The 10,482-nt window shown below is 36.9% G+C and overlaps 1 protein-coding gene across 2 annotated transcripts; it reads right to left on the reverse strand.

The window, feature by feature from the left end:
- Positions 1–6,054: 6,054 nt before the first annotated feature.
- On the reverse strand, positions 6,055–9,019 carry LOC145556315 (uncharacterized). 2 transcript variants are annotated; one of them, XM_081617978.1, is made up of 3 exons: positions 8,900–9,019; positions 8,687–8,756; positions 6,055–7,358 (listed from the first exon to the last, which is right to left on the reverse strand). In XM_081617978.1, the coding sequence occupies exon 3, from the start codon at positions 7,331–7,333 to the stop codon at positions 6,287–6,289; it is 1,047 nt and encodes a 348-aa protein (XP_081474104.1). In that variant the 5' UTR covers positions 7,334–7,358; positions 8,687–8,756; positions 8,900–9,019; the 3' UTR covers positions 6,055–6,286. The 2 variants fall into 2 exon arrangements, with proteins under 2 accessions (XP_081474104.1, XP_081474096.1); XM_081617970.1 differs by having other exon boundaries at positions 6,055–7,391.
- Positions 9,020–10,482: the final 1,463 nt, after the last annotated feature.

The following is a 10,482-nucleotide window of genomic DNA, read 5'->3' on the forward strand; positions in this document are numbered from 1 at the left end:
TGTAGGGAATATTTCAAGCGTTAATCCCCTAGCTTGAACCCTACTGTGATCATACACTAAAGTACGGTGGTGTCTAAAGGGAAAGAAGATAGAGCAAAAGAGTCGCCAACAAGTTTTTTAAGGAACTTGTAAACCGTTCACGAGGTGAAGATTACACCCCTTAACGATCCAAGAGATCGTAAACTCCATAAGGTCTTGAACCAAATAGGGTTCGGGGATGAAGGTACAAATCCAACCTAAAAGAGATTGAACATGCCCTAATAATAGGCCTCTACTTTATTCAGATCGTATTCATGTGCGCTTTCTGACTAACATGCAATCAATAGGTTTAACCCTAAACCTGTTTATATATGTTGGTTGAATTTAATGCAAAAATAAACCTATTATTGGCGATCACTTGAATTATAATCAAATTAACCCTAAACAAGATTATTAATTATCTTATTAAGCGTGATTACAAGTACAAATTCCCTTTAAACATGCATAAAAAGGTGTGATCAAGCAATAATAACAATAAATATCAAGCAACATAGTAATAATCATTATAAAATTAACAATAATAACCATAATAATTAAAATAATCTTGTTAATAATAAAGCACAATAATAGCAAGATCCTAGACATGATACTAACAAGATTAATAACAAACTCTAGCATGTCACTAACAATAAAGATCAAAGCTTTAACCTAACATGATACTAACAATCATAAATATTAGGAAGAAAACAGAAGGCATCATAACAATCATACTTGATATTAAAGTTACCCTAGACATGATACTAGGAATTATAATAACTACCTAAGCATGAACTCTATATCATAGCATCAATAAAAACCATTAAAATACTTGCTTTGATGCCTCGTACCTCTTTCTAATAACAAAATACACGCGTTACTAACTTCAAGGAAAATGATAAACAAAACAATTAAATTAAATAATGGAAAGAGAGATTTGGGACCAAACCCTCAGAAATTAAACCTTTCACGTCTAGGGCGAAGGGAACTTCGAATATGGCTAGGTGTATCTAGATCTAATGAGTGCGGAATTTTTATATTTGAGAGAAGGCTAGTTTAGAAAGAGAGAGAGAAAGTAATCAAGATAATCTTGATGCGAGTTGGTGAGAATGAGAGAGAATAAGAATTGATGATTGTAGGTTGCAGATGAATGAAAATGGAGTTTTTACGACGTTATTTATAAAGAAAATCAGCCAAAAAGATAAAACATCAAAAACAGAGTTCTGACGCAAATAACCGAGTTGGCGCCAGACGCTGACCTTAGCGCCAGACGCTAAGATAAATGGCGCCAGGCGCCAATCGTAGCGTCAGGCGCTACAACTGGCGTTTGGCGCTGACTCAGAAATCCACGCGTTTTCTTAAAATCAGATTAAAATTGTCGTACAGGAGGATAAAATCGTATTTTCCTCAAAAAATGTTCTTTGATTCTAATTAAAACTCTAAAAAGTCAACAAAAGTCAATTTATCAATGCTAATTGAATTAGGAATGAAAAGAACCTTCTAGAAGAATCTAAAGGACTAAAACCATTCCTTATTGCATTAGGAATGATAAATCTATATTAGGCCCTCCCCTAGATCATTGGGCCGCATATAAGGCTCAAACCGGGCTCAGTTTAGTAATTTGGCCATAACTTCCTCAATATTCATCGGAATTGGGCTTATAATATATCGTTGGAAAGCTCTTGTCAAGCCCCATCCAACTACACTACTATTGGACCCATATCATGGACCAACCAAAGTGGATTGGCTGTTTTCTTAAAATAAGTTTTCAAAAACAGAGAGAAGAGAAAAGAAATTAAAACTATCCGCAACACTAGACTTTCCACACTTTCACTTCATTCGATTATGATTCGACGCGAAAGGTACTCATCACTGGGTTTGGTTTTGGGGAGACACAAATGGGTGTCTACAATAATTTATGAGAGTTATAATGTAATTATTTTTTTGAATAAAATTATAATTCAATTTGTAAATATTGGTACTTTATCGAAAATAAAACTCTAAATTAACCATTTTATCTTAAAATTCTATCCAAATTTGATTGAAAATAGAATTCTAAACGAACTTTTTTATCCTACAAATTGAATTCTGTATAACTCTATCCTACATGGCGCAACACTTGGCGAAAAGTTAGAACGCCAAGTGTCGCTGTCTCGTCGCTTGGCTAAAAGTTTAGCTTTATATATTAGTTATATGATTCCTATCTCAAAAGATAATATTTTGTATTTAATTAATTTAAACTTTAAAATCTCATTCGACAATTTTGCTTACGTGTCATTTGAATTATTTAATTGTAAAAGAAATTAATAATCTCTTATTTAATTGGCTACCACTTAAATTTATAATCCTACATGGCGCGCTAAGAAAATTAAATCTTACGTGGCTCTCTAAAAACTCGGGGAAAAACTCCCCTTTAAATATATATATATTAGATTTGTCATTGATTTTGCGATTGGTCGCAACCATATGGCCGCTTAGTGGGTGTTACTATTTGACAACATGTACATTCGCGACGACATTATAAATGATCATTCTAACCCTTTCCCTTAATTTATTCAACCCCTCTTTACAGCCACTTGATGCGTTATCGTCTCCACCCCAACCACCTGCTTTCCTACCGCAATCACTTAGCTCCTACCCACCACAACTAACCATGCCTCGTCAAGGTAAGCCCCTGCCACCACCACCTTTAATCAAAGTCGTCGTGACCATGCCTTATCAAAGGAAGGAGCAGTCGCGGAAAACCCTTGCTATCACTAACGTAATTACGTAAGTACTGAACGTTTAGGTCAAACCCATTTTAGATCACTTTTTTAGGTTTTTGGCTCATGGGTGTCTGTTGGAGACTCCTACGTCATGGTATACACGTTCGTAGGAGATGTACTTACAATGGTATGGACATTTTTGACAAACAGCCATGCTATAGTTTAGGTGTATTACGCAGACGCCTATACCAGGCCACAATGGAGACTCCTAGAGATTTAAAGATGCCTATACCATGGTAGGGGTGTATGTGTTTAACGTATTATTCAAGGTAAAGGCATCTGCGTAAGACGTCTCTCCACACCATAGTATAGACATCATACACAAACGTTCATAATTTATTTGGTAGTTAAGAAGGTTGCACTCATAAGCCTTTTTTTTTTTTTTTTTTTTTTTCTTTTGTGAATGATAAGCTTATTATTTGTGCGAGCGTGTGTAAAAAAAGTAGATGAGATGCTTGATATTTTATAAATCTATGAAGCAGCATCACGTCAGATTTTGAATATGGATAAATCTAAGGTCGATCTCTTTTAGACTAAATGTGGAGCTTGCAAAGAAAAAATTGTTTCAAACGATTTAAGGCAGTTGAAGACCATGAGAAATATCTTGGGCTTCCTACTTATATAGGTCCGTCTAAGAAAAATATTTTCCAAATTATTCGAGATCGAATCTAGAAGAGGATGACGAGTAAAAGGAAAAATTTCTCTCACAAGCGGGAAGAGAAGTGCTCATCAAAGCTATTGCACAAGCCATTTCGGCGTATGCAATGGAATGTTTTTCTTTGCCGATTGGTATTCTTAAGGAAGGTGAGAAGATGTATAGATAATTCTTTTAGTGGTTAAATGTGGCCACAGAGGAAATTAGCTTGGGTGGCATAGGAAAAAATGTTTATGCCCAAGAAAGAAGGGGGTATGGGTACGTGGTTCAAGAATATAGAACGTTTTAATGAAGCACTCTTAGCGAAGCAAGGATGGTGAATCCTTAATAACGAGAGCTCTTTGATGACTAAGGTGTTAAAAGGGAAATATTTTCCATATACTTTTTTTCTGGATGCAAAAATCTGTCCTACAACGAGCTATACTTGGAAATCTATAGCTAATGCTCGCTGGCTCCTTGAAAAAGGAGTAAAGAAGATGATTGGGAGTGGGTAAAGGTTGAAATATAGGAAGATCTGTGGGTGCGTGCCTACATTACTAGAGTTTCGAATTATTAGTTTGCCAATCTAGGAGGGGGCATGGTCCCAAGTTTGTTAGTGAGTTACCGAAAGATGGGCATTGGAACATTGACTTGGTGCATGAGCCTTTCTCGGAAGTTGAGGTGGAGGCAATTTTAAAATCCTTGTTTCAATGTTTAACATTGATGGTTTTTGGTCATGGAGACACTCCAAGTATGGAGATTTTAGTGTGCAAAGTGTGTATAACATGCTGAAAAATAGCAAAGCTTCTACTTCTCCTTCATATGGTGATTTCAAGTGGGAAAAATTGTGGCTTGAAGGCATCCCTCTAAAAATCAGATTTTGTTTCCAGGATAGCATATTGCATATGTTGGTTACTTGTCTTGAGGTGCGCATTATTTGGTGGCAGTTTGTTATGAGGTTACAGACTTACAAGTGCCAAATTTTGATAGAGGTAACTTTCGTCAGTGGTGTGTCCATGTGGCTAAAGATTTTTTCTGGACCTCGGTGGTGGAGTATTTTTAGGTTCATTTTGTGGGGCTTGTGGCTCTGTAGGAACACCTGGGCGTTTGATTAAGGAAAGTTGGAGGGGTGTCATTAGTCACAAGGCAATGCAATTGGTGAGTGAATATGAAGTTATTGATGTAAAGGGTGGAAAGGGGGGGGGGGGGGGGGGGGGGGGAAGAGAAAAAAAACTTCTAAGTGGAGGAATCCTATGGGTGGAGTTTATAAGGCTAACTCGGATGTTGCGGTATTTGATAGGGGTAAGATTGGTTTAGGGGTGTGGTGAGGGACTCAGAAGGTAATGTTGTGGTGGAGACATGTAAGCAATCAGGGGCAGTGCAGAAGTGGATGTTGCCGAGGGACTAGCTATTCGTCATGCTCTTAGCATCACCATAAAAGTTGGATCTCACAACCTCATCCTTGACACCAATAATCTGAAGTTGTACTATGCACTTAAAAATAAGAAATTTGAACCTTTATATTATGGGAAGCGCACCAGGACATCCTCCAGTTAGGCTCCTCGTGTAGCTCGTGCTCTTACTCATGATTGAGAAGATTTGGAAACGAAGTGGCTCATTACTTGGCATGTTTAAGTAGAACTATGAGGGTTGTAGGGTCTGGTTAGAGAAAGTCCCTACTATAGTTCAATCTTTTGTTTTGGCTGACTCTACTACTTATTTCATGGTTTGCTTATCGATTTTTAGTTTTGAATTTGTTTTTTTGAAAATACGTAGCTTATAATATTTTGATTACAATATTGCAATGAAAATTGTACAAAAAATAAATATAACAGAGAAGTATCACTCTACCAGAATGGTAAGGAGGACCCTGATTAATCTCAACCCTCACGGTTTTTTGCAATTGGGAGGATGAGGTCACAAGGCGAACTTCTCACCACTACACCAAGCCTTGAGGCCCTTGACCCCAAAGTTATTGTATAAGTATTTATTTATAAGTTACCCTTCCATGGCCTCTTATAGCCAATTCGCAAATTCCTTTCACACTAGCTGAATAGATTTAGCTGACTTTTCTAAACTACTAGAAAATCATATAGAAGTATATTATTAAGCCTGTCATATTCTTCCTACAATTACTTGCCCCTATTTCTTCAACATCTTGGTTTGTAATTGAAGCGCCAAGAGAACAAATCTTATAATCCTATAAATTTCTGCTGTTTTATCAAATTTCTGCTGTTTATTAGTCTCAATAAGCATAGTGATCAAAAAGTATATGAGCTACAACATGACAATTCCTTCTCGTTCAAATGCCAAGTTCTCCATGAAATGCTTGCATGTAATGTTTGCATAAAGCACGCTCACAAGACAAGTTACCACGGAGAATTGAATAACTCTTCTCAAACGACCATGTTTATCATAATAAACCTCTGTGAAAATGGATAGTTCCTGAGTTTGTTATCACCAGAATTACAGACAGGAAAGATCAGCAAGATTAATAAACTGGAAAATACAGGGTTATATCTAAAAAAAGAACAACATTCCAAGGTACCTTGTCCAAAACTCCTAATCCTCCAGAATCACCCTAAAACATCAAGAGTTTAAATTGGCTTAATTGTGTAGAGCAGAGAATAAAGAAAACAATTTCATCAAATCAGCAGACTGAACTGGTATAAAGCAAAACACACTAAAGTTGATGTACAATTAACAATGAACCCACATTAGGTAATGTAAAGCAAGGTCAATACTTGTGCAAAGGCTAGGATAACTCCTGAAACAAGAGAAAGATGACTTCCTCACAGAAACCCTTAACAATGATAGAAAATGCTAAAACAAGACGATAATCAAGTTCAACGAAAAACTTAGTTTTTCGTAATTACTTGCTAAAGTCAGCAAGGTGTCCATTCTCAGGGTCAATCTTTCCTTTCACCTCTGTGCCAACCTCTTGTTTTGAGCAGCTGCCATTCAAATGGCAATTGGTATTGGTATCTCCATGCTGCAGATAATTTCCATTTGCTTCAGATGGTTGACTGCCTGAAGCAGCAAGTTCTTTCACGCTGCTGTGGTTTGCATGCTTGTGATGGTGATGGTGATGATGGTGACAATCACCTTTCTTGTGTCTATGTTTGGCAGCTTCATCACAGTTATCATCAGATGATTTTCCTAGTAATCGGCTCCTCCTATCATGCTTGTGGCCATGAGAATCTGAAGAATCAACACTGTGTGATCTTCTGTGCTGTTTGCGGGACCTCCTGTGATTTCTCTTTTCCAGCGAGTCATCATCACTAGAAGAATCTGAGTCATTAGACCTGGATCGACGATGACGCTTGTGGTGCTTGGAATGGCTTCTCCTCCGATCATCCTCTTCAGAGTTTTCAGAAGAATCAGAGTCTGACCTCTTGTTGCGTTTGTGGTGCCTCTTGTGAGATCTCCTCACAGCAGCATCTTCACCAGAAGAGTAACCAGAACTAGAATCCTCAGATCTTGAACCGTTGCGAGACTGCCGACTGTGCTTTCTCTGAGAGCACTTCCTTCTTCTTCTTCTATCGTCTTCAGAGCTATCACAATCATCACTGCTGCCATTTGAGTCTGAAGAGCGTCTCTTTGACCTATGCTTGGATTTCTTCTCCCTCTTCTCATCCCCAGAATCAGAATGGGAGTGCTTTCTGTGCTTCTTATGAGATCTTTTTCTGGACTTTCTGTCCCCATGACTGCTGTCAGATTCACTCTCACTCTCGTAACCAGATACAGATTTTCTTTTATTCTTTTTTGCCAACTTTGCCTTCCTTTCTCTGGCTTCGGCATCAGCTCTTGCTTTTGCAGCAGCTTCTAGCCTCTGCTGCCATTTAAACGGGGCTTCTTTCCTTTCCAAAACTCGCTTCTTCTTCTCCTCGACCAACTGAATGAACTTCTTGGCATCCATTTGGATTCAAAAACCAGCTCAAAAACTGCATTTTGGTATGAAGATGCAGGAAGTACATCTCATAAAGAGAAAAATCCAGGTTAGTTCTTCTATCAACACTTAAGCGCCAGAAATTCAAAATGAGTGGAGGATGTATAAACAAACATACCACCCAGCAAATAAGCTTTCCAGGAAAAAAAAATGAAGCAGACAAAAACCAAGTGGACACATTAAAATATGATTCACAAACTTTATTCAAGATCAATATAAAAAACAACATGCAACAACCTGAACCTGAAGCATATGTATGTAGAACTGTAGATTACCAAGGCAAAACATACTTACAAAGATTGCTATTCTTTTAAGCCTCATAAGAATCCATTCCGTTTGAATCAATCATCACCATATTGTATAGCAAGATCGAGTATTTTGTGAAATAATGAATTGAAGAAGGACAATCAAACACTAATGGCGATTAACCTATTTCCCGCCCCACCAAGGAGAAAAGAAGTGATATAAGACTCTTTGTTGTGGGATATATATCTATACTCCCATTCAACTTGACAATTGCAGTCACCTATATACCAATATTGGCAATATACTTTGTATATGGAAGGCAAAGACTAGAACTAAACCATAACTTTCATATAACACTAAATCATATTCGAAATCAGGCCTTAATATAAGGGCCTGTTCTCATTGACTGAAATGAGAACAACTGAGCTGAACTGAACTTATTAGAGCTGAGCTGAACTGAAATGAATATTTTATAAGAGAAGGAAATTAGGAGTTTGAAAGATAAATAAATGCGTACACAACTACACACCACCAAAATACTCTAACATAATTCTCAATATAATGAATATTTTATAAGAGAAGGAAATTAGGAGTTTGAAAGATAAATAAATGCGTACACAACTACACACCACCAAAATACTCTAACATAATTCTCAATATAATGAATATTTTATAAGAGAAGGAAATTAGGAGTTTGAAAGATAAATAAATGCGTACACAACTACACACCACCAAAATACTCTAACATAATTCTCAATATAACCCCTCTTCCCAAAATTCGCTTTTGAAAGCCATAACACCGATAACAAAAATTCAGGGAGCTAAGTAGATTGGCCAATTAAGCAACTACACGGTGCATCGAGAAATCGAGAATTATCACCTAATAGCAACTGAGATCAATATCATGATTCGCCCAAATTCATTTTCAAAGAGCTGAACAATACACAATCTAATGAGCAATACACAATCTAATGAGCAATACACATACAGAATCAATTAACATGCTTTCTATATCAGCATCTACAAGATTCATTCTGTAGCAGCAAAATAATGGAAGCTCTGAAACGTAATTCTTACCTTGTGCAAGAAGTTTGATTGATCAAGACCCAAATGACGAACAGAATTCGAAATTGGTCAGGTGGAAACCCTAATCAAGAAAGTGAATAAAATTTGAGAATTAATGGAAGCAAACCCTAAATCGCGCAAATAAATAAAGGGGAAAGCAGCAATAGAAAACCCTAACGATTGAATTGAGTAAAAAAAGTCAAAGCGTTGAAGAATTGAAGTTACCAGGTACAAGAAGTAGCAGAATCTGAAATGGAGACGACGAAGAGAGAGAGGAAGACGGATGAGGTGGGAGATCTACAGGAAAGAGAGAAAAAAGAATTTCAGAGTTATATATATTACTTGTATTATACAGTACAAAGTACAACGAACTAACTACGAATATCACGAGGTCGAGATTGAGCAATACCTGGAGTGTTTAGAGTTTTCCTCCCGATTTCAGCATTTTCAGGACATCCTGAGATCGAATAATAAGCATACTCTGCATATAGATTCGCGCGTTTTGTTGTATTTAATGTTTTTTGCTGACTGTGTCATAAAAAGTTTTACGGCTGACGCGTAAATATTTTCACATCGTTTGATTGGGAGTAGATAGGTTTGTTTCGTCAACGCTAACCAAACACTCACGGATATTACCAAGACCATATTGAAAGGTGAGGAATGGCGTTACCATCAAAGTTACGTTATGTTAATGGTTTTTTTTTTCTTTTTTATTTTTTTATAAGATACGTTAATTGTTATTCATACCAAATCTAAAAAGTTATATTTCTATCCCGGATTTAGAAATGAAAAAGACTTACCTCATGAAAAACATGTTTTTTTTAAGGATCATGAAAAACACAATTTGTTCTCATGTTGAGTAACTTGTATTTTTCTAATTTACAGCGTGCATTGACTGCATTCCAAGAGCGAGTGATGCTGGCCAAATATGCCTCCTACTATTTCATCTTGCTGGTACACTTGATCATCAATGTTTACTGGCTATAGGTTGCTCAATTTGCTTGTTATTCCTCCTAGATATATAGCAGGATGTGATATGATAATGTGATGGGTGATGGATGATGCAAGGCATTAAGTTCTGAGCCCTAAATAATGTTGGGAAATTATCTAATTTCCAAATTACAACTACTCTTTTTTTAATTCCTACCATACCGTCCACGTCACCGGTTCAGCGGGAATTTTTTTAAAAACGGGTTTATTAGAAAACCGCTACTTCAAGTAGCGGTGTGCTACTGAAAACCGCTACTTCAAGTAGCGGTTTACATATTAGAAACCGCTACTTGAAGTAGCGGTTTGTATTTACTAATTAATTTTTTTAATAAAATCACTTTCTCCCCTTCCATTGTAAAGTAATTCAGCGGAATCATCCAAAAAGAAAAAAAAATAAATAATTAAATTCGAACGACACTCCTCAAGTAGCCTTCCAACGCAGCAATCCCTCGCGCTGAAAGCCGTTTTCGCCACCATCGACGCCTTCCTACGGTTGTTTGCCGACAATGATTGCTGTGAGAATATAACCAGAAACGAGGATATATCAAAGGATTTGTGATTGCCGACACCGATTGCACGCCAAATTGCACCGATTATCAAAGGTTTATGGAACTTGGGGATACAACTATTCAAATACTTGAAGGTTTAATTTTGACTGATTTACAGATATTTTGTTTTTAAAGAAAACTTACTAAACAAACCCATAAACCGCTACTTGAAGTAGCGGCTTTAATTTCATAAACCGCCACTTCAAGTAGCGGTGTTTTGAGGAAAAAGTAGCGGTTTACAAAATTAAAACCGCTACTTAAAGTAGCGGT

The sequence above is a fragment of the Chenopodium album genome, chromosome 1 (assembly GCF_948465745.1).
Source record: "Chenopodium album chromosome 1, dcCheAlbu1.1, whole genome shotgun sequence".
NCBI classification, from domain to species: Eukaryota; Viridiplantae; Streptophyta; class Magnoliopsida; order Caryophyllales; family Amaranthaceae; genus Chenopodium; species Chenopodium album.

Bases quoted from the DNA above. Each gene is read 5' to 3' on its own strand.
- LOC145556315 (XM_081617978.1), bottom strand. From the start codon at position 7,333: ATGGATGCCAAGAAGTTCATTCAGTTGGTCGAGGAGAAGAAGAAGCGA.